General features: G+C 46.8%; 1 protein-coding gene across 1 annotated transcript in view; it reads left to right on the top strand.

The window, feature by feature from the left end:
* The first annotated feature begins 309 nt into the window (after positions 1-309).
* LOC125944634 (Down syndrome cell adhesion molecule-like protein Dscam2) overlaps positions 310-25,263 on the top strand; it is a 66,066-nt gene continuing 41,112 nt past the window's right edge. The window contains exon 1 of the mRNA XM_049665171.1: positions 310-818. Within this exon, the coding sequence (XP_049521128.1) occupies positions 743-818 (76 nt within the window). The 5' untranslated portion in view covers positions 310-742. The remainder of the gene's footprint in view (positions 819-25,263) is intronic.

Raw genomic sequence — 25,263 nt, 5'->3', positions numbered from 1 at the left:
CTTTTTTGCGTCGCGCGTACTTTTCACAGTACTTGCATCTGTCCGCACACAACTCAGTGGTGAATTCGCGTATTAGCATCACCGAGAGGAGTCTCAGTGTGTTTCGCCGAGAGTTATGAGGGCGAGGACAGGGGAGGGAGTGCTCTCCGGTGCGCTGTGGGGCTCGTTTTCGCCACCAGGGAGCACTCTGGGCGTGTTCCGGACGACCACGTGACGCCGCCTCCTCGTCGTAACGGGAAAGAGGAAGGGTTTCGAGACCGGAGCCCATCGCAGAAGCAGACGACGTTCGGGGTCGTCTGCCACGGCACGCGGTGTTTGAACTCCGAGGCAGCGCTGACAGCCGCGTGCGACCGGCGTCATCTTCGCGGCTGTCGCCCCACCTTGTTGATAACATGGCACTTACTTATGCTCACTTGTGGGCCGTCCCAGTTCCGTGGCGTCTTTGATTTCCTAATTTCTTCCGTACTTGTTCTCAGCTCACCTAACTTCGTGTTTCTGAAAGAAATGCGTGCTCCTTTGCAGCGTAAGAAGAGTGAGTCGCGCTCGTCGCCAACGTGCTACAATTGCAAATAAACGCCACGAACTACTTGTGTTCTTCGGTGGATTAACTGCATTGACGTCGTTGGACTTAGGTGACGGTGGAAAAAAAATCTGACTGTCAGTTTCTGGACGAACTACCTTGTGATGCGACTCTGCGTGTAACGTCTTCTAAAGGAAGCCTCGGGCTAGGGAGACCGATAAAATGGGACCACCGTTGTTCCCCAGCAAGGACTGTAGACCACCAGTGAAGATTCTTTGCGTCGGCTGGTTTCTTATTGGTGAGTCTGTCAGTTCCTAGTCTCTGGATAGTTCATTCTGTAATTAACGTTGTCGGCAAGAGTATTAAATGTGCCTTTCATGAATACATAAAACTACAGTCCCCATAATAAGTACTCTACTGTGTACAGGAACTATTAAAGCAAGCGTAATGTTTTATTTTTCTAGATTGATAAAAATCCTGGTTTATGCCTTTTGTAATGCTAAGTTTGCCTGCAGCTCGAAACACAATTCTTTGTCCTAGTACGAGAACCACCGTCGTTGACACATCCTTCAACTTAGCATCACATTATTTTGTTTTATTTTATAACTTCATTGGGTGCACAAGTCATACAATAATATGAGATGGTAAAATTTAACTTCACTTCAAAAGTTTTGTTTTGCTAGTAACACTGAAAAACCTGCTCTCACTAACATGACCTCTCAAAATTTACATATTAACTTTATTGTTCTTTTTTATTTTTTCCAAAAGAAAATGTAGGCGAGAATCACGCATTACAACACTCAATTGATTACACACTACTGCTGCTCCAAACTGCTTTCGCGGTGACCTACAATTGGTGAATTGTCATAAGGTAAATAATTATAACTGCTATAATGTTTCCTTATTTCAATGTACTAGAAAACTTCGCTCATCTACTAGACGAAGCCTAAGAGGCATGAAATTCCGCTATGCAAGTAGGACAGCAACTTAATGCTCGATGACTAAGTATTTAGCAAAATACATTTATTTTTAGTGTGGCGTACAATGACACGTACAAATAATAATATCATATAACGATGAACCCATTACTCGGTGACTCGCAACGCATTCTTTTCTTGGAGGTGTTTGTTTCCAATGTTTCACAACGTTTTAACATAGGCCACCCTCCCAGCAGAAACGTAGACATTAAACGTCCTCGAGTAAAGCAGAATATGCCTTTCATCAAGAAAAAGTCTTATCTCGCGCACAATTTACAAGGGATAAAAGAAGGCGACAAGACAGTACCTTCGCCATCTTAATTTCTTCCTTGAGAATTTGACATGAGCTAAGGCTTTTATTTGATGAAAAATGTTTCACCAACCTGCCCAATGAGCTACATTGTTACAGAATACGCCTTTTTCTTACTTCATAAAGTACTGTCGCAGCTGCAGCAACCAAATACAACCCGAATCCACAACAAGTCATCGGAGGTGGCCTAATTTCTGGAGGAATGTGCGCTGCGACTAGGTTATTTCCCACGCTTCGTTTCACCTAGTCCTCTGTCACTTTAGTTTTCCCAGCTGTCTACAAAATTTTATCTTCCGCGAGTGTAGAACAGTGTTTAGTTTAATTCAATAACCATTAAGGTGGAAACCAGCCTGGCCTTGAATGAAACGACGCGTGCAAAATGAGTAACACGAAAACACCCGAACTAAGATGAACATACTTATTTTACTCTGAAATAGTTGCTACACTAAGCAACCACCTACAAGTCTCGGGCTATCGTGACAAAATCTGGCTATCTAATTGGAGTTTCTCAGAAATATGCATACGCTTACGGCATTTACTGCATGGCAACCTTCCAGAGCACTGTCTACTACCGCTGGGTTGTGTACCGCGGAACATTACATTCTTTGTGCTCCTCTCATCTATTTCTCTATTTATCCCTTAACTCCCTTCCACACGGGCAGGGTAACCAACTAGAACAACCTCTGGTTAACCTCTCTGGCTTTTTAAAGTGCCTTTGTCTGTCTCGCTGTCTGGATTTTTAGTAATTTCTTTTTTCTACGTCCGTAATGATTCACTGTGGAAGATTTACAAGATGGAATATGAGTGGCTTCGAGGCACAAATGCAATATGAGAATATCCGTACAGTATATGCTATTTCTTTAGAAAGAAACTGCTGCCGAATCCACAAAGCTTTTTATTCGTGGGATCTGCTACTGCTCGGCGGCCTTGACTGCTATGTACAATGCTACGATCGGTTGCAATCTACCCTTACGAACAGATCTCGTCTATGAATACGTTTGTGAACAAAGGTCGATGACTTCAAGGCATTGGCACGCACTTCGAACGTAAGAAAACTGATGTTTAAAAACTAAAAATTTATTGTATACATTGATTTAGATTCATCATCAGCAGCAGCCTATATTTATGTTCACTGCAGGACGAAGGCCTCTCCCTGCGATCTACAAATAATTACCCCTGTCTTGCGCTAGCTGATTCCTACTTGCGCCTACAAATTTCCTAACTTCACCACCCCACCTATATTTCATTTATAGGACTGGTTCGGTTGATGCTGTACAGGCGTAACTGGAGTTTCCTGAGGGCATCGTACGTACAGCAGTACTACTTCATCTTAATGATGACCATGAGGATCACCGATTATATTTATTAGCACTCCCAAACCAGCGCTGTCACTTATAATGGTGTCCTTGGGGCCGCAAATCACTTTTTTTTTAAATCCTGCTGATATTGGTATTCTGCCCAAAGTTGCCTTTCTGCTCCGAATATCCCGTTTTGCTTTAAAGAAAATTTCAATCAAGACATAGGTAATATTGGTGAATGAGGCCGGTTAATTAGACTTTTTCTCTTAGATTGTACCAAGAAAGGACGAGTCTTGCGTACGTACCGCATGCAGCAACGCGCGGTAATTACTCTTCAGATAATAAATTTTGTCTCTTCTTATTGATAATTATCTTCTATGACAACCCACAAGTGATTGTCTGTATAGCACACAATGTTCAACATTTGCCTACGTACCGTATCGCGATGCTGCGATATTGTTTTCTTTTGGAACTTCAAGTTTTCGAGGCCGCTACATAAAATTACTTACCATGCAATAGATATCACTCCTATTTGAACACCGTAATTCATGCCCGTTCAGTACCCTGCTTTAATTACACTGTATTTTATCTACGATAATATATATATATATATATATATATATATATATATATATATTGCAAGACATGCCGGAAACTTACCCGCCGTGGTTGCTCAGTGGCTATGGTGTCAATTGGGCTGCTGAGCACGAGGTCGCGGGATCGAATCCGGGCCACGGCGGCCGCATTTCGATGGGGGCGAAATGCGAAAACACCCGTGTACTTAGATTTAGGTGCACGTTAAAGAACCCCAGGTGGTCTAAATTTCCGGAGTCCCCCATTACGGCGTGCCTCATAATCAGAACTGGTTTTGGCACGTAAAACCCCATAATTTAATTTAATTTAATGCCAGAAACTTGCAGCGTGGCCGAGTGTAAAGATGAAGAGATGCACTTGGGCTCGGGCGCTTGGACAGCTAGAGAAGACAACGAGGAGATAATAGAACAGCTGGCCCAGGAACGGGTGTTGTCTTTGTCTCCTTGGTTCCCTTATATATATATATATATATATATATATATATATCATTTTAAATGTTACCCGCAGCGCCATCCTTGACATTATCGCGGGGGGCACAAAGCATCATATATTGAAGCAACAGTATTGCGGCCAACTACATGTGCTGGCAACTTATGCTACTCATCTATGGTCCTCGGAAAACAATAATGAACACTTAGAACGATTGTCTTAGAGGCGTGAAACCGGACCTTTAATTTGTGTTCCATTCGTGAAGACAGGTAGTGCACAGGCTGTAGATATTTGTAAGCATTATTTCCGGTTTATTAGTTATAAATCAAACAGGTAAAGTCAAGCATTTTGCCTTCTTTCACTGAGCGAGCGCCATTTAAAGCATCGCTTCATCTCTCGGGTACTTGCAAATCGGTCATACGTTCCCAGAACAAGTCTTGCTCCAAGTGTCTGAATACGCTCCACGGCATCAACACGTACCATCAACACGGTCCCGCACAGGGCAGGCATATTCGAGTACGGGTTTAATATCCGCTAGATACGCAGCCGCGCCAACCCAGGACAAAGGACCGCGGGAGCGCTTTCGTTCAAATACGCAATCTGGTGCGTCCATTCACCCCTCTCTAATATTTACAGGGGCCTTTCATCTGCATCACTGATGCAGCCTGATGTGTTGCAAGAAGCGCTGGCCTGTTCTTTGTTAGCGTATAAACGCCATCCAGCGACGCGACGGAATGCAACGAATGCAAAGATTGTTTACGCGGTTTGGGCGGCTCGGCTTCGGCAGAAACAGAGCAAGCAAGCGCTTAACCGCTTCACGGCCGTGGCTGAACGCCTGAACAGCCTGTTAAACAGCATCATTCGGTAATCCGTCTGCTCCAGGTTTCCGACCACATTTCGAGTTTTATTTGGAACTGAACGCGACATAACAATAATACTAAGTTCGTGGCCTAGTTGGTGTTTGCTGAAAGACATATTTGCTGTTAAGAGGGGCACACGCAAAAAGAAGAACACAGGCGTCTTGTAAGCGTCTTCCATTTTTGTTTGTGTCCTCTTAGCGGCAGATATGTCTTTCAGCGGCATAACAAAGCAAACATTAATTCGGCCGCGTGCAGATGAAATGCGACGGAATTCAAGCGTGCTTCTTGTTTGTCTTGCTATTCGTGACGTGTATTCGAGAAAAAAAATGTTTTTGCGCTTGGAACTGTTCGTGATTGTAGATGTCAGTTCATCGTGGCATTAGACCTATTATTAGCGAAGTCGGCAGGACGCCAACCAGGTTTTACAAATGTAAACCTTTGTGGATTCGCCGACCTACAATCAACATGTCTGACGTCAACATGCGCATGACATTTCCCCTTTTCTATTCTGATGAGCAGTTCTGTCGTAAGAAGCTTATTGTGAATACGGGCGCTGATTATTACGTAGAACTGCGCAACCTTGAGCGACAACGGCCGATATTCTAGCCGATGTCAATCACACGAAGCTTTCGGGCACAAGATAAACAATGATTGCACGTCCGGGTAACCTAATATAAAATAACTTTACTAAGAGTGGTATGAACTAATTCATTTTATTCTAGACTTTTTATCCTTTCATGATTTGCTCAACATTGAAGTACATACGTCTGTCCTTCTTCGGCGACTGCAGTATAATACGAACAGAGAAATTGCAGTTCAGCGCATCGTACAGTTTAGGACACTTTTGTTCTATTTCCATTTTGAGGCTTTGCGCTTTGTCTTTTTGGTCCGTTCCCCTCGAACATAACTTCGTTCGCAGTAGGGGTTGATTCACCGAGTTTCAAATCAGAAAGCTTGTGGCGAATGACAGAATGAAACGGAGCAAATGTGCAGCAGACCGCTCCTCGTCTGATCACCTTAAAATGGGCCTACCAGTTTCTGTCTGAACGGTGGTCAGTTCGGTGCTGTTTTCGCAATATTCGATGGCGACTGCCTGGAACGAGCATTTTACCTTTCGCTGTCTGCGGCTGTCTTCGGAAGGGACTCGAAAGAGCACAGTGAACTCTTAAAGTGATCGAAATTTTGTTTGCTGAATGGACCTTCGACGTAGTTCTCATGTAATAGGTGCGTTATAGAAGCGGGCTTTCTCTTTAAAGCACTCCTAACTTTATCGCATCCTAACGAGACAACCTCTGAGTCATACCCCTGGAATAGTGTTTTCGATTGCCGCATTTCAAGATAAAATCTGTTGTCTTATAGTGTTTGAATTTTCTTGTTCGCCCTGCAGTTTCGTTGCCACTGCAAAACATTAGTTGGGTTACCTATTATTATTATTGTCCTGCACATTTGCGCAAAATGATGAATTCGCGCTCTATTCAGGCGAAGAAAGAACCTGTTTGCTTCGAGAACAGCATTAAATAAGCGGCTTTTTTCAACCTTAGAACTTCGTACGACGAATAAAGTGATCTTCCTACGCTTTCCATACTGGTTATCTGCTGTTGAAGAGAGATAAGTATAGAAACTGCAATTTACCGCGGAATTGTTTGCAGTATTGCATAAAATACTTATATTTATAATCAAATTGAATCGTCTCATAGGATCTTGTGTGCTGTCGTGCGCGTAAAATTGTGCGCGCAAAAGAAAAGCACAGGGATTCCATAGTCACTTGTAGTCACCTGACGGTTAAGTCACTAGAAGCACGTATCCTAATAGTATTTGCCTATGTTGTAGCAGTTTATTATCTGAAAACATACGCGTGTCTACCATGACCAAGTATGATTAGGCATGTTGAGATCTCTAACGTGTGAAACTACTTCAAACGTTGCGCTGCTTTGGCACCCACACATCGCCAGAACCATTCACATTAGCCTGTCGTTGTCTCCGCGCATACCTGTAAGCTGAAGACAGTAGAAGAACGGTATCGTTCAGAGTTATCCAGACAGTAGAAGAACGGAGTCGTTGGGAGTTACCCAGCTGAACTGGCATACGCGTTACCCGTTCGATGTTATTGATCAGTTTGAAACAGACAAGAGTTTTACAGAAAGTTTCGTAATGGCTTAAGTTTCACTTTAAAGCTGAACCAGCGTTCATGCAGCTATTTGAATTTCGTCTTAAAAACACCGGGTGTCACCGCAGAGCTTTAAAAAAAAGAATGAAATACAGAAGAGATTGTCAAAAACAGGTCCAGTAAAAAGCAAAATGACGCAAGCTTTCGTTGAACGCAAGTCAAGGTGAAAGTCTTCAAAAGCGCATCAGCCGCAACCGTTCGACACTGAAAACTCGGCACTTCCAGCCCTGCACACGACGGCCACGCGCGGACGCTGCATTAAATGAGTTGTTGCGTTGTGTCGCTTCCATTACCGACCACAGCTGTGGGGAACAAACAAGGCGTAAATAACTGAAAGGACAAGAAAAACAAGCAGGGACCGGCACGCTCGCGTGCAAAACGAACGCGATCAAAACAGAAAAAGTACAACAAGAAAAGAGAGCGAAGAGAAACACCACGTCTGCACTCGCACACACGCCCCTCCCTCCCCCCGCCCTCCCACCCCCCGTAAAGACGACATCCATGAGAGCCCACGCACATTTGCGAGCAGGAGCGCTCGGCCAAGGAAAAAGAAGGGGTTTGGGGGTGGCTGCGTTTGCGCCCTCCGCTTGTCGCTGCTGGCGAATTCGCGCGGCTCTAATCGAAATTAACGAGCGTCCATCGCGCCTGAACGCATGAGTGTGGCTAACCAGCCACATATTTAGGACCCCCGTCGCCCCCCCCCCCCCCCTTTCCTAACCCACTCCCGGGATGTTCCATCCCCACTACCTCAAACCCGGTTCCCTACATTACTTGGATGGTCAGAGAATGGCAGAAGCAAATACTGCTGGATAAGCTCGAAGTCTAAAACGGAAAAAAGGGAAAGAACGAAGTTTTCGTAAGACCGCTCAGGCGGCCGCAAACAAAAACTAAGGGATCAACAAAAAGAGGAGGGGAAATGACGGACATTAGGCGAAGTCACGAGCTGTTGCTTGAGGGCATGTAAGCGCTTAAAAGGCGAACGCTGTTATTTTAACTCGCGATGAAGCTCCGAGAGGATGTGCGGTCGTCCGCGCGAGCTAGGGAGCGGCCGAGAAAGGAAAGACGCTGACGGCGGGAACTGCTGTCCTTAGCGCTATTAGGACCAGCGGCGGCAGCGGTGGTTTGGGACGGTCGGCGAGTCGTTTAGGAGCGGGCCGCGCGCTTCCCTAAATAAATAAGGCGCCTAAGTGAACGTCGCCGGCCCGCACGGATTGAGATTTCGCGCGCGCGCGAACTATACGCGGAGCCTAATAAAAAGTTTAGCGACTACGAGAGAAGAATGCCTCACTTGTCCAGTAAGAGCGCGTCTCCGACTCGCTTCTGAGGATGCTTTGTTAACGTTTTAGCAGGCGCGAAGGCATCAGTCTTGTTGATCATTTAACGCTCGCGAGATCCTTGCTTCGGCGGCCTTCGCAGAGCGCAACAAGTCAGTCTTCCCGCGTTTGAACGCATACGCTAAGCTGTTATTCAGTTAGCAGATATTCAGTTCGACGGCGCGTTTATATCTTATACCCGGTTGGTTTTCAGACCGATCATTACCAGCAGGAGTCGCACCGAATTCTTGTAAAATAAGTTGTTAATGTGACGTTTGTTGATTTTTTCTTTACCTCACACGTTTATGCACAGTTGTAAGTTCTTGAGCTCAAGTGCGTAATATCGTCTTGATTAGTTTCATTTCCTCGCGTCACTTGCAGATATTTTCGTGACAGTACTAAACAGTTCGAAGCCACCATTCCATTGCAGCCGCCTCGATTAATTATGCGCTTTTATTAAAGGTTATTTTATTGCAGCACATACTTCTTGGCTGTAACGCGACAAAACCAGTTATTTGGGACACCTCTCCATCAACACTAATGACATACGAATGCCTCGAGGTTCTTCGCTGAGCGCCTACGCTCCTTGGCGTCGGATTACTTACACTGCACTCCTTACAACTGGCGTGCCCACCAACTTTCGTGATAACTCTATTACAGCTCGCTGAAAATGGATGTGCGGTCGCATTAGTGGAGTACTTGATCATTCTCAACCGCCCGCATTGCATCCTTTAGGCGTCTAGCGCGTAAGTTACGACATCTTATCTCTCTCTTCAGTGTGCACCCCGGCGTAATGTGTGTGGCGTATAGTGTACGTGCACGTGTGGTGCAGGAACGCTTCCCTAATCACGTCAGTTTCGTCTCGCATGCACAACATTCCCAACTGCGCCTGTACTTTGTCCTCGACCGTCTATTCTCGTGTTTGGGATTGCTACCTACTTAGTTATTGCTTGCTGGGTGCGCCAAAGACATGGAAGGCTGGAGGTGAGTTTCCGTATATAGGCACATGGATGAGGCCTTGAGGCTTTAGGCTTACGGCAAGAAAAAGCACTCAATATTAAACAGGTGCGTCAATAAGAGCAACAACGACACTGCCGTACTACTAGGCAATAACGGGCTGAAGTGCTTCATATGCACTGACCCAATCATCTTGACCACAGCCACTCCGATAGTCTGTGATAGAACCGAATTGCGCTGTAGTCGTAGTCACGGTGTTCTCTCGTGCTCTTCGTTTTTCTTCTACCTTTTTTCTTTTCTTTTTATTTTCTAGCGGCCAGCGACCATTGCCTTGTAGATGTAATTTACAAGCAACTTCGTTCTGAGGAAATATAAAGGGTCGAGGAAGAGCGACTGCTTCATAATAGCGGTGGTTCCGGCTTCCATTCCCGAACCAATAGTTTCTTCTTTCCTTTTTTTTTTCTTTTTTCTTTTTTTGTTGGAGATCGAAGCTTTCCGAAGGAAAGGTGCAATTTGCCTTCGTAGTTTAGTGCTACTTTTTGGTGGATAGAATCTTCCCATCTAGAATACTACAAGCAGTGTAAATTCGTGCGCACGGCTTATTGCTTTTTTGCTCAGCGTCTGATAACGAAATGTTCTAACGGCGTTCCCTTTTTTTTCAATGTTGTACAGCGTTTACCAGTTTTAAGAAAATTTACTGCGTAAATACACGTCTTTATTCACTACAGAAGTGAGGGGAAACAACTGCTTCACTTCAGATATATTTCGTCACAGCCTCATGCAAAAATTTTGAAACTAGCTTTACTTTAAATTTCGGATTTCAAAAATCTGCGAGAAATGCGGGAATAAAATTAAGAGTTCGTGATTGGCAGTGCGCTTCTTGAAGCAGCAGCGCACTTATCTGGCCCAAATAGTCATGGAGACTCGGATCGTGAAAAATAGCTCTTAATACAAATATAAATGCGTTCGAGTGCACATACATAAGCTAAACACTTCCAAGTGACAAATGGCAGCTTATCGATGTCTCTTAAGATGTCTATAATGTATGTGATCGGAGCTTCGAAGGCAACAAAGACATTTCATAAGAAGCTGAAGAACTCGCACCGAGCGGTGAAACTGGAAATAACAGGCGTCTGCACAAACGAACATTGATAACGTTAAGAAAATAGAAGACAGCAGTATAATATATATTAAGGGGGTAGCGTGCGTATTCGGCTTTTATAGTTGAGATTAAGATAAGGAGTGCGGAAGTCAAACGTCTCACGAATTGCGTCTGGTTGGCAAGAATTATGAAGGAAACGGAGCAGCCGCCCACCAAGGTAAATAAATTATTAAAAACTTCTGAAGTTTCGGTTCCCGCACGCGAGTCTTCTTCACAGATTCGGAACAAGGCTGCCGTATGGGGGCTGAAACGTGACGTTTTTAAGAATGTCTTCACCTTGGTCAGCGTCCGCTTCTATTCTTTCTGTTTACAGCGAAGCTATTATGGGCTATGTTCCCCAGTATCGTGTCCGCGTGTAGAAAAGAAATTATCATCGTCAGAATGTGCTTTGGCTCCATGTGTGCCGTCGTTTGGCTCCATGTGCATGGCAATTTCCTGCCAGTTGGGCCTTAGCACAAGTGTCAAAACGGATGATGGATGGCCCATTGTTGTACCCCTCGCCACCGCCGATGCCTCTTTTACAGCTGTCGCGATACTCGGTGGCGGCACGTCCCACCAATCGTTGTGCCCCTTTGTCTCGTGACGTACAGATCACGCTAGTGCTGTTATTAGCAGTTGCCCTTCGGGCTCGCTATGGGATGGATGTTCGTTTAACCACATCTTCCAGGATCCTGACGTCCGGATCCTGAAGATGCCGTGCAGTGAGCGCACCTATGAACGCTGTGGTTCATAAGCTAGTCTATGACGATGGGGTGGACTTGGCACAGCAAACGCACTACTTGGCCATCGCGCCGGGCAAAAACAAGACGCTGGTGTCCTTGCTCTTTGACGAAGATGCCGAAGGAAGGAAGGAAAGAGTGGAGAAGGAAAGGCAGGAAGGTTAACCAGTTAAGCACAACCAGTTTGCTAACCTACACTTGGGAGCGGGATGGGGGAGAATGAAAGATGGGGAGGAGAGAGAGAGAGCACATAGCAAAGCTCATGTATCGTCAGTTACAGTTCGTCATTCTTGCGTGGTACGTGACATCACTGTCACAGCCACTTGTCCAAGCCTTACAAAGTCCAAATCTTTCAAAAATCTAAGCAGTCCTTTGGTCGCCTTCAGCTGCGATGTCTTCTGTCGACGAGATGTGAAAATCGTTTCAACTGACATTGGTTTATTGTCGAGGTGCACTAAAACGGACGCCAGGGACTGTCTCTGAACATTATATTCAGGACAGTCGCATAAAATGTGTTCTAGCGTCTCCTCGAAAAGACAGGTATTGCAAAGTGCATTGTCGGCCATTCCAAATGAGAAAAGAATAAGATTTCGTGAATTCCACCCCTAGGCATAAGCGATAAAGCATAGTGGCCTCTCTTCGGTGGAGTCCAGTTGGCATAGAGAGATGCATCAAGGAGGGCAGGTTGAGTTGACGATTGCTTTGGTTTGTCTTGCTGCTTGGTGTGTTCCATAAAGAAAGCGGGATCTCCCGTGCAAGCACTCGAAGTCTGCTTGCTGCGTCGGACCGTGAAAGTGGTATGGCCTCTTCCTTTGTGTCTTCAAGAGCTGCCCCGAGCGGCATTATCGGCGTCTTCGTTCCCTATGACTCCGCAGTGACTTGGCAGCCACCGAAACGTCACGTGGTGTCCTTTCTCATGTGATCTATGGTGTATGTATCTAATATCGAGTACGAGCTGTTCGTATGGCCCGCGACGCAGAGCTGATAGCACAGATTGTAGGGCTGCCTTTGAGTCACTGAAGATTTACCATTGTCGAGGTGGTTCCCGATTGACGAAACGAAGTGCAAGCGCGAAGAGCAGCTAGTTCCGCAGATGTCGATGTCGTTGGGTGGTCAGTCCTGAAGCTAATGGTAATAGCTCTTGCTGGGACAACCACAGCACCGGACGAACACTGGAGGTTCGTGGAACCATCAGTATACATATGTACACTGTCCGCATACCTCTCGTGCAAAAGAAGCAGATACAGTTGTTTCAGCACAGGCGAGGACAGCTCAGATTTCTTTCTGATTCTTGGTACACTGAGATGTACTGTGGGGCTAATAAGGCACCAAGGGGGTATCGATGGTTTAGATGCAGTGGTGAAGTCCTAGGGAAGTTTGTCGTTGTACTTGACGACAGTTTTAGGGGACGATGCTTGGCGCCTGTCTGAAGGTAGTGTTGCAAGTTGGTGATAAGGGGCACGTGCAAAATGTCTGATGTGCATTCTCAGGACTTCTACCGTAATGTGAGTTTGCATTGGATGGTCCCGAGCAATCGCAATAGCTTGCCTCTGTTGACGTGCATCTGGGCAAACCAAGGCAAACTCTGAGTGCTTGAGCTTGTGCTGCCTGCAGAACACGAATATTTGTCTTGCAAGTGTTGCTCAGTACCGGTAGACTGTATCTTAGAAAACCGAGAAAGAGAGCTCTGTAGAGTTTCAGCATTGCGTATACTGACATCCCCCACGTCTTTCCTGCCAAGTATTTAAACAACTGGGAAGTTGCTGTCAGGCGCTGCTTTATGTTGGCCACGTTCGGGCTCCAACAGAGGTCACGGTCAATGATTATGCCAAGAAACCTGTGGGTTCTGACATAGGAAATGGTCCGCCCATTGATTGAGGTGACATAAGGCCTCACTGGCTTGCGAGTAAATGTCACTAGTGCGCATTTTTCTGGTGATATGCTGAGACCTTGTTTACACAAATAGCTCGCTGTCAAAGTTGCTGCTCTTTGAAGCCACGCACGTATCTGAAGACGTGTGACTGCCGAAGTCCAGACACAGATGTCGTCTGCGTATATTCAAATCTTGATGGTAGTTGGCAACTATTCAGCAAGTCCAACAAGAGCAAGGTTGAATAGCGCCGGGCTGAGAGCACCGCTTTGAGGAACGCCCCTGCTGGTATAGCGTCGCGTAGTTGGGCCATCGTCAGTTAACACAAAGAATGATCTTGCAGCCAGGTAACTTGCAATCCACAAAAAGACTTGACCACCTAGGCCAACCTTCGCAAGAGCATCGAGAATGGCCTCATGCCATACGTTATCGTATGCGCTTTTCACATATAAGAATAAAGCTGCAGATAAACGCTTACGGGACCTTTCGTGCTGAACATACGAAACGAGATCAACTGCATTGTCGATGGAAGAGCGGTCACGTCGGTAACCAGCCATGGAATTCGGATAAATTCTGGAGTGCTCAAGGTACCATTCCAGGCGGCCAAGGAGCATCCGTTCAATTATCTCTCCTATACAGCTGGCCAGCGCTATTGGGCGGTAAGAGGTGAGCTCGAGTTGGGATTTGCCCTGCTTCAAGAGTGGCACCAGGCGGCTTACTTTCCATCCGTCAGGAACGTTTCCCTCCTGCCATGAGGAGTTGTAAAGACTCAACAATTCTCTCCGTGCGGATTCTCCGAGATAGCACAAGGCTCGATATGACATACCATCTGGACCCGGAGATGAAGAGCGCCTGCAGAGAGCTAGTGCCGCCTCGAGCTCCCCCATTGTAACAGGATGGTCCATGCGGCTATCACGGGAATGGGGGACGTCACTTCGGGCTGGAGCATTTGGACGAGTCACTTGGTCGGCGATCCGCGCACAAAAGTCTTCTGCGACATCAATGTCTTGCCACCCTTGGAAGAGCGCGAGCGCCTTGAATGGAAAACACTGTTCCGGAAGGCAACGCAGACCTTGCACCGTTTTCCAAATGTGAAACAGTGGCTTGCGGGGGTCTAGTGTCTGGAAAAACGTTGCCCAACGTTCCGACGCTAATCTATCCATGCGACGTTGGATCTCCTTTTGCATCCTCCTGGCCGCCCTAAGGTCATGGATTGATTTTGTACGCCGATATCAAAGTTCTGCCCGGCGACGAAGTGCTCGAAGTCGCTCTAATTTTATGTCGAAGTCGTTTCGCGTGGAAGACATTGCCATCATGCGAGTGGCGATTTGCATCGTACTTTGAATTGTTTGCTCTAACCCAGAGGGTAGACCCTCGCGGCAAGCATTTTCCATATCAGATTTGAAGGTGGCCCATTGAATCGGCCGAATGGTCTTCCGTGGACCAGATATAGACGACAAGCCATTGATGTTAAGATAGGTGGGAATGTGATCACTCCCATGCGTCTCAATATCTGGAAACCACTTCACACATCTGGCGAGAGAATTGGAGACGAAAGCAAGGTCGAGGCAGCTGCCGTATGTCACGCCTCGAAGAAAGGTGGGGCTACCATGGTTCAGGAGCGTAAGATGCCGAAGGCGTTCAATATAATCAATAATGATAACATATAAATTCACTGTAGCAATATTCTGTATAGCAGACCCACCATAGTCACAGCTTCGCTGGCTTCCATCTTCGCAGTAGCGGAAGGGCTATGAATTTTTCTTTAAGCGAAGCTCTTGGGCGCCCGGTTCGCGCGGTGAGTGGCGACGTTGTCCCTCGGCGTAACCGAGCGAACGAGCACGACGAAAGATGAAAGTGAACGCGGAGCGCAGCGTAAGAAGAGCGTAGTGCCGCGCAAGACGGGCGACGACCGCTAATAGATGGCGCCAGAGGAGCGCGCCGTCTACGCATCCGCGGCAGCGGTGGCCGAGCGGGGCCGGGAAAGAAAAAAAAATAACCAGAAAGCTCGCCTTCCCGCATAGCGTTCGCCGCAAACGTTTCCCGGTAAACATTACGGCTGCATAAGCTGCAGTTGACGGGAAGCAGCGACTGTGTGGCCGGTCTTTATAGTATAGCGCCGCGCGTCGCGGGTCTCCCCGTCGGCGCGATGACCGGTGCGATGCCTCAATATATCGCGAAATGAAAACACGTATAGAGCTGCGCTCAAATTTCGCATTAGGGAGTATTGTATTGGTCAGTGACTCTTTTCTTCCTTTTTTATTATTATTGTTTTTTCTTTTGCGAGGAGAAGTGTATTTGGCCAAGTCAAGCGCAGCCGGTACTCGCCGCTCGCAGAAAGAGCGCCAGCATCTGAGCCCCCCCCCCCCCCCCCCCCCCCTTTCGATTTCCGCGTACTTCTCATAATCGCAGAGCACGCATTTCGTTTCGCAATGCAGCAACTATCGAGCGCACGTCTTACAGACTTACGGCAAACTCGTAAACGCGGACGAAAAACGAATCCCTCGTGGTTTCACGGGGACGCTCGTGCGTCAGTGATCACACGGCCTCGGGGTGCGCGCTAACCGGGGGTTCCAGCCAGTGCTGTGCGTAAACAACTCGAGCGCTCCTCCTTGTCCGGCGGGGCAGCACGGTCAGCGAAAAGGAGTCGTTCGTGGCTGAGAGGATGCGGATCGCGTCCTGCACCTCTTTCCAGGCGATGGCGAAGACGCGGCGTATATATATTGGCCCTAATAACGCCCCGATACCGCACGCACCGTGAGCCCTGTCGGGGGTTAAGCGAAAGCAATACGACGTGGATACAAATGATGTGGGCGGCGCGCGCTGCGACCGCTGATCTCTGTTTACTTATTTATTTATTCCGCGCATTGAGATTCCGTTTCCTCCTCTCCCTCTTTTTCCCCCGCGAAACCACTTGCGTGCTCTTCTTCGGCCACTCGCAATACATCTATGTCGCTTGCTCATACGGCAACGAATGAATGAAATAGAGAAATAACTGTACCTTTCTCACTTTACGATTCGTTCTTTCTTTCTTTCGTATTTCTTTTTTTCTTTTTCCTTGATACTACGTTCTTCCTTCGTCTCAGTTATTCCGATAGTCTGAGGAGCACGCATAAGAACCGGATCGTTGCTCAGCGATGGTTCGTTTGAGCGCGCCAAAACGGAGAACTGCTCTCGCTCTCTGTATTGGCCATTACTTGTCCCCCCTTTTTTTTTCGTCTTTTTTTCTGTGACTCATCTTCGGGCTCTCTAATTTTCTGTCTTTTATTCTTTTCGCTCTTTCGTAACTACAAATCATGTTCGAATCTCGCGATGTCCGTCCTTCATTAAGAAAATGATCGCAAAGCGCCCTCTTTTTCTCCTGTTTTTACGAGCCGACCGCTGGTGTTGCATACGCAAGTTCGCCTCGCCATCCTTCGAGCGGCGAAATTGCGACTGTTTGAATAACAAGCGAGTGTAGGCGGTCGATGCATGCCTTCTCGTTATTTTCGGCTCAGGCGGTGCAAAAGAAGAAAGGATGCTATCAAGCAGCGGAAGCATTTTTTTTTCTTGGCTCGCGTGTGTGATATGTGAATACTCAAATTTTTAAATGCGTCCGTTACATTTGCTTTGAACCGATGTATTCGATTCGAACACTTGATGCTCGAATTTGTCGAATATTCGATTGCAGCCGAACGTAGGGGTTTGCTATGACTGGCTGGAGCTCGCCTTCTATGGAAGACTGTTTCTACATATGCTCGATCCAAATGCCGTTCCACGTGTCCCACTGTAAATTAAGCGGAAGCTGTCGTGACACAGCGCACTGTGTTTGCGGAGAAGGCTCCCAGTCGAATCCACTTCAAACTAGCTTTACGGGCGTTGAGATAAACGAACAAGAGAGTCAGAGAGATTAGTAATCAGGCAAAGGCAAAGAGGTTAATCAGGCTGAGCCCGGTCGGCTACCCCGCAGTGAGGAAGGATATAAGGAGGAAAGAAAAAAAAAATCCGCCTCCATTCCATTCTGTGAACGTGGATGTACACAGTGAAGCTGGTGCGGATGTTAGACACGCACAACCAGCGTTACAGGAGTGCCGCCCCCCCCCCCCCCCCCCCGACGGACGTTAGACGACGTTAGAGAAGCACCACCACCACAAGCGACTTACGTCACGTGCGCATGCGCGCGTGCGGAAGTGCGGCATACATCCATATTCTTGTAGCCCCTCCGCCTGGCGCAACTGCGTTATTTAAATAATTGAATTTCTCGAAGTAAATTGCGTCAGGAAATTCGTAAATTATGACTTACACACAACCTACAGACACGATAGCATCGGATTGCAATGCGAATATAGGAGAAAACGTAATTTTTTTTACGCGGAAACTGAAATACAAGCCTCTTTACGGGCAGCAGTTTGAGGTCTGTCTGAGTGGCCGCGACCGCCTGTTTTTTGGGCTGAGCGCCCCAAGGAAAAATGCCGACCAACTTGAGGCTAGCAGCTTCACTGTAAAAACCAATTAGGAGAAGGAGAGGAGAGGAGAAAAGCTTACAGCGAACACACACACGCTCAAGTCTTTGTCGTCCTGTCAATCACAAGTGTTCACGTAGGCTATAGTTATTCTTAGAAACCGAGGCAGCTGTTTTGTTGCTTTGTGCATCACAGACGCACGAAGCCAACAATGTCTCTTTTAAAGTATCTCTCTCTTTCTTTCTTTCCTTTCTTCCTTTGTTTTTTTTTCTTTGTTTCTTTCCTTTCTTTCTTTCTTTCTTTTACATAATGTAATAGGAGAAGTTACGCGCCTTTAGGTGGTACCGGCTACTTCGCACCGATAATCAAACAAAATGAGGCCAGTAAATGTGGCAAACAACATTGAATAAAGGCGGACAACATGAACACAAAGTTCTACGCATGAGTCCAGGAAGCCACAGATAATAAGCATACACAGTTGCGTAAGACAATACAAGTACTCCTTATTATCTTTTATTTCTCTACTTGAAGGGAAACGATAAGCCGAGGCCATCTCCTCCAATTTTCCTATTCAAAGACATATAAAACGCAGAAATTCTCTCATTAGATGACCAATGAACCAAGTTCATGAAAATTTGTTGCATTCAATCGATAAAGCTGAATTATTACGAGTGTAGAAAAATATAAAGATGTGTTTAGGGCATAATGGTTTCAAAATATTGCCAAAGTTTGGTACGCTTAGTCAGGAACTGAAGCACAAAGCTTACAAAACGGTAACATTGTGCCAAAAACAGATCACAGTTCCGTGAACTCCATCTTAGCATCTGAAGCCACGAAATATGAGTGTGAAGCTTGGGTGAAATTGTTGCAATGTTTACGTTTGTTTTAGAACAGTCATAAAGTACTACTCAAAAATTAGTATTATAACTCAGAGCGGTGTAAATACATAAACTTTGGCAGCTTTAGATGTTTTAGTAAGTCCAGTTTGCAGAATTGTGTTATCGTTTCTTCTTCCTGAGTTACAGACCTGCAAGCTTTATGCTTCAGATTTTCTCAATTTTGCAAGTTTCCACAATTATTGCTGAACGAATGAAAGCCTAATTAAGAAAAATCTAGTTCCTAAAGTCGGTAGATTCTAATTATTTGTTTCAAATGCAGCAAGGCTCGTTGAATTGAGGGCAGTTAACGCCGAGGAAAACGATTTCTCTGCTACCATGTATTTAGGTAATAACTCCTGGTGTGAAACTTCCTCTTAAAAAGTAGAAACGCGTTTTACATTCAGTTCCCCACTAATTATTACTATTTATTTAATATTAAAGTATTAACACTTTTTTCTAATATCCGTATTCGATTCCGAAGTTTCGCTATTGTAACCCCCCTTTCTTCCATCTTTTTGTTATTTTAGCCATATAATCAAAAAGCAACCGCGAATCATAAGAATGAACGTGAACGAAGCGAAAAATGGTTAAAATAGACGAACCATGCGAACTGGCGTACGTCATCGTAATGCAGGCACTAACGGGACACAGTGGCCTTTGTGTAGCGTCCAGTATCTCTGCGAAAAGACCGCCGCGCGAGTCGCGAGACGAGGGCGCATTTACCGACCGCGCGTTTGTTTCAGGGGTGAAGGCCCTCGCCGCCGCTTAAACACGTTGAAAAACCTCTGTCTACACACGTTCGCGGAGCCGACTCCGCTCATTAATTAGACTCCGCGTGAGCCGGCTCCGAAATCCCAAAGTTTGCGCTGAGGTCGTAATTTGTAACCGAGGCTTTTAGTGCACTGTCTTGTACCGCGATTGTTTGACGGCGCTTCCTAGTTGGGGCAACGCTGCGAATTGGAGACAGCCTTCTACGCACGTTTTTTTTTTTTTTTTTTCATCCGGATACGCTATTTAGTTTTCTAGTGTCGGCTCTCTTCTATCATTAATTATCCCACGTCGGAATTTGCTCAGCTTGTTTCGTGTGAGTGAAGATAAACATTACTAGGATGTGCAGAACGTGTACGTGACAGTACGGGGTGTCATGTAGCAGTTAGGTGGTGTCGTAATAATTTTCATGAATGAGACCTCTTGATCGAAAAATTTAACGAGTATAAATTACCATTCGGGTCAATTCCGCACAATAAATCACACCAAAGGCACTTATAAAACCTTGTGAACCTTGGATACAGCCCAGAGTCACACATTCAGAAGCCAATGTTATCGCCCTGTATTGTGCCTTGTTTCCGAAATTGTATCATATGAGTTTGAATATTACAAGCTAATTTAACGCCCAAGGGTTACATCTTAACCTGGGACCACAATCATGAAAAACGGCTTTACAAAGAAAGCTTCCTGACTGGCCAGCGTCTGGGCGCATACTATTCACAATAGCCATCACCATTGTAAGAACGCTAAAACCGCGGTGATGGCCAGTGCCTTATGTTAAAGAAGCTTCGTTGATTCGGGTCGACATTAGAACATGACGTCATCTCGCAAAACATATGTATGCTCCCGCGTAGGTAGTTTGCAAACTTGGCTAATTTGCTTAAAGCACTCCAGTTAAAGGTGTCAGCGCCTGTATTCAAGTCCGTCACTGACTTCCAACAAGCCACAACGAATGCTAGCACAACATGCTGGAAACGAGCGTCGCCAAACTGTGAACAAAACGGCTGGAACGCAGAAAAAGTTTTACCAAGCCAGCAACTCGCACAAATCCAATTTGGTCCGACTGCACGGAGAAACAAACAGAAAGTGCGAATAGCGCTATCTGGACAAAACGGTGGCAATACTTCGCGTGACAGGACTCGCCCACGCGTCGCTGCACCCACCGAACATGCAGCCAACAAAACCAACGAACCAACCGAGCGAGCTGATTAGAAGCTCCCCTCACGTATTCAGGCGTCTCCTCGCAATACCTAACGCGGTTAGGGAACGAAAGATCTATAAGCCGGAGCAAATAAGCACACTCACGTGACCCTTCTGACCTACGGGCCTATACCCCTCGCCCTTCACTCACACATGCGAACAAGCACTCGCCATCAGACACGCACAAGAACACACTCTCAAAGATACACACACGATGAGTGCAAACGCAAAAATTACAGACGCCCGTGCATACAAATGCCACGAACACATGTACACACACGCGCATACACCAGAAACACACGAACTCACTCATAAACACCCGCAACATACACACAGACAGGCATGGAAACGCGCACACACAAACACAGATAGAGACCGACAGGCGAACAGCACAAACACAAATGCCCACGCGCAACACACTCGGCGCGCGCACGCAAATAGCAAGCAAGCACCCGCGCACTCACATACACATACACTTGTGGAGCAACGAGCAGGCACGCACGCTCACACTACCATTTTCTCTCTCTCTCTCTCTCACACACTCTCTCAGCTTCCTATTTCATCGAGTTATGCATCACTCGATGTGACATCGACATAGCCACGAAGTACGTATAGCGTCGCGAAGCGGCCGGACGGCGGGTCCGTCCGGACCCGCCCGCAGGCGCACGTATACAGCGCAGCGGGCGTGAATGCCGCGGCAGCAGACGCGCATAAATGCGCCTGGCCTCTCGCGCGTCCGAGTCGACGATGCGTCGTCGTGACCCCCGCGCGGCTTCGTGACGGCCGCAGTGAAAAGAAGGGGGATCGCGCGCGCACATTACCGGCGGGACAGCCTTCGTGGCCGGCAAGCCATTTGGGACTCACAGCCGGAGACGTTAATTGCGGATCCATCGGACACAGGCACCCCTCCTCTCTGCAAACCGTCAGCCGCCGTTGCACTGGGACTCCTTGCAATCGATTCGCTCGCACCCTCCCCCCACCGCCTAGCGCACGCGCTATCGCAAGACCTGCTATACGTATATGTGTGGTTGGCCTGCTTCACTCCTTTCTCTCTCTCTCTCGCTCTCGTCTTTTCTGCCATACCTCTCCTTTCCCTCCGTTCTCCAGGCTGGCCATCCTTAAACACAAACGCACGCACGCACTCGCAGACAGTTCTCGTGGCACTCTTTATATCTAGACAGAAAGAGAAGCAGCAGGATGAAAGCAGGACCACAGAGGGTACGGCGTGGCTCCCCGTCGAAGGTGTCGGGCCAGCTCCCTTGTGGTATCGTCCTGCGGGGAAAGTTTTTGTTTCCGGCCCAGAGAAAGAAGACTCTCTCCTTGTGGAAATGGCCCCGGCGTTTGCCACCGAAAGGTCGTAAGGGGCCCGCCGAAAGGACCAATTTGGGACTCTCTTCGAATTAGGAGTGATTAGGCCTCCAGCGGGGAAGTGAGGGAGTGGTGCCCCCCCGCCGCTCGCGGGTCGCGCGACTGGCTGTCTGCCAGTGACGTGGACTAGTGATGAGAATGGCTCGTCCGAGCAGGAGCCAAGTGAAGAGTGCCTGGCTGAGCTTCTACGTGCGTCGGCGTTCACTCTCTGCTTGGCTCCTATGTTATAAATGAATGTTCGATTGTCTGGTAGAAGTTGACAGCTAGCGTTACCAGTAAGGCAAGCGCTAGAAAGGTGTTTAATCAGTGATTATAACCGATGATAATGGCACATTTGGTTTTAATACTTTCATAATGGCTCGGTCTAAGCAGTATGCAAGTGCAAAAAAGATCATTAAAAGCACCTAGCTAGGCCTGGCTTTTTGGCTAGGCTAAGCACTACCAAGTCATCCCCAGCATTTTCCGGAATTTATTGATTATTGATCAATTATTGATTAGCTATTCATTGAATATCGATTGGCTATCGCAAGGTATTGGCCACGTATTTGGGCTAGGCTAAGTACTGCCAAGTAATTCCCGGCATTTTCCGGAATTTATTGATTATTGATTAATTATTGATTAGGTATTTATTGGCTATTATTTGGCTTTCGATGACTGACTAAGCTTAAGTAGTCCTAACCATGATTAACTAGACTTAGCCAGCCTCAGCTTCGCTAGTTGACAGGGGTATGTGCCAAGGTCGATCCAAATGGTACCGAAGCTTCTGGTGAAAAGCGGTTCAGAACGAATTGTCACCAACATCAGCAAGGATGGTTATGGTAGCAGTGATTGAATCGCGACTATGTTTGGAGGGAGCAAACATTGCGAAAGAAAAAAGCGTTTTTTAATTAAAGCGATACACAGATTCATTCAACGAAAATAAAATTCCTAATCAATTTTATATAGGCATGGCGAGAAAAGAACAACTGTATTTTACTTTATCATTATCAATAAATATACCTTTTTCCAGAGCCCACCGTAAGAGCGCCCACCGATAGCGGCGGGCGTTGACGCAGCTATCACTTGCAATGTAATGCAGCTCTTGGAGTGCGTGGAAAGGCGCACTCAAAGTTCACCTGTTACAATACGCCCCCCGCACATGTTGTGTTGCTTTGCTTGTCGACGTTTGTCCGAATTTGGTGACGCGTGTAGTTTCATTGTTTCTTAACCTGTTCAGTAAAAAGTTGTGAGTTGCGAACACCAGATAATTGTTCACTTTAGTTGTTTTCGTGGGACAACGCTGGCTGGCGGGCTTGGCGTTCGACGAAAGGACGAGCACTCTACGCCCAAAGCGTTCGTCGGCCTCCAAACAAAGTATGTTCTGCGCAAGGGTGCGGTTTCGACACGCGCATGGCCGAACTTTTCCTGCATAGGTTTCCGCGCTGAAAGCTCGAAACGCCCATCACGCCGAATGGCGCGGCATTTGAATATACAGCTCTAATGGCAGGCCCACGAAAACAAATTTCGCGCCTTTGAGAACAAAATGACGGCACTTCTGTTTTTAACGTATATGGCGTCACATTATTTTTTATTCCACCGGAAGTGTTCCCTCCTCACACAGATGGCGCTAAGCCCCATGAACCGTCATGTTTTGAACGTATGGGCTTCTATGGAAGCTTCGCTACCATTTATATTTACCTTGTATGTGCCATTGCGCTTGGACCCTTTCTGCACTACCGCCAGGATCGTCCCACATTTTTTGTCGACGACGGACGGATTAACGGCCGGCTTGGACCACTCAGCTGTTCAAAATTGCCCCCTGTCCCTGGGATTAACGTGTGGGACCGGGCTAGTTGGTAATCCAGTATAAAAACAGCGCAACAGCGGACGGAGCACAGAAAGCACCGCAGCCTTCCTGGAGCAGCGCTTGCGATTCACAGCGCGAGGGCTTATCAGTCGAAAACTCAATTCAATTCTGGGTTTTTACGTGCCAAAAACACGCTATCATTATGAGGCGCGCCATAGTAGGGGAGTCCGGATTAATTTTATTCACTTGGGCTTTCTTTAACGTACACCCAATGCACGGTACACGGGCGTTATTGCATTTCGCCCCTACCGAAATGCAGCCGCCACCGCCAGGATCCGATTCCGCGCCCTTGGGCTTAGCAGCACAAAGTGAAAGCCACTACGCCACCACGTCGAATAGTCGACAACTGAACGCCCACTAACATTATCTATATAGCGAAATGAATTCTGCGGAGGATCCTTTACAGATTGAGGTAAATTCATTACAATTAAAGTTGGCATTGTACTGAAAGCATATAGTGTTCTAATTCTTTCTTTTTGCGAGCTTAGTCAGTGGCCCGAGCGGCGCTCCGCCTATGTTTATCAGCATGATCGGGCAATCGCGAGCTGTGTATAATATGAACGGAATAGAGTCGACCGAAATGATAAGTGTATCAGCCCTGCCTTCAGTTCGGATGCAAACTTTCGCTTTCATGAATGTAACCCCACCTTGCCTATATCCGCGGAGCATGCAAACGCACACGGATACGCACTGCGCCCGCTCTCTACAGAAGGGAGACGGAAGTTGACGGCAATGCAAGCACGCGTAACGAATAAGGCAATGCAACAGCACCTGCGACCGGAGGCGGCATATGCTCTAATTTATGGATTCTCGAACCAGAACTGACAGCATAACTATCCTATCAGGATTCCTTTCAGAAATTGCTTGCTTTCTCCCATTAACATTCTAAATAGACAGCGTTTACTTAGTAAAACAAATGATCACATCCTACTCTACCCGGGCGCACCATATTTAATGGAGCACGAATAATGTCGTATTAGTTGAATCTCACCTAGAGTATAAAGAAACAAATAAATTCGACCACTATCTTCTTAGTGTGCCCTTCATTGTCTATCATGTGCAGGGAAAACCTGTTGTGAAAAAAAAAGGTTGTCGCAGTTTCACCTGAAAGGCGAAGCATCAATTGCGATAGCAAATTTGTAGAGAGCTATACGGAGTAAATGATATTAGCTTTATCAGCTGTATAAACTTGGACATGCAGCAGCACCAGCAACACGCAGAACTGTTGTCGACGCCGTCGGCGTTTTGCCCGCGTTCGCTCAAAATGCGTGCGGCGTTGGTGACTGTTGCCGGAGCCTCTGATATAAATAGGGAGGAGGAGGAGGAGGTGTTTATTATACATAAGGAAGAGACGCTTAATTCTGCAGCCCATAAGGGAGCACGGCGCAGCGTCTGATATAAATAGGCACTTGGTGCCGCAGCTAAACGTCGCCTCCCTTTCCTCCCCCTCCTAACCTAACCAGGACTGAGCCTGATTGGCTACCAAGCACTGGCGGAAGTGAAAAGAGGAGGGAAAATTTTAAAAAAAGGATAGAAAGGGGACAGTTTGTGTGCAGTTGAGTCGCCGGTGTAATGAAATATAAGC

Source organism: Dermacentor silvarum, chromosome 4, assembly GCF_013339745.2.
Source record: "Dermacentor silvarum isolate Dsil-2018 chromosome 4, BIME_Dsil_1.4, whole genome shotgun sequence".
Taxonomy (NCBI): domain Eukaryota; kingdom Metazoa; phylum Arthropoda; class Arachnida; order Ixodida; family Ixodidae; genus Dermacentor; species Dermacentor silvarum.
Note: the sequence above shows the minus strand (reverse complement) of the source record. Positions and strands in the feature narration are given on the sequence as shown.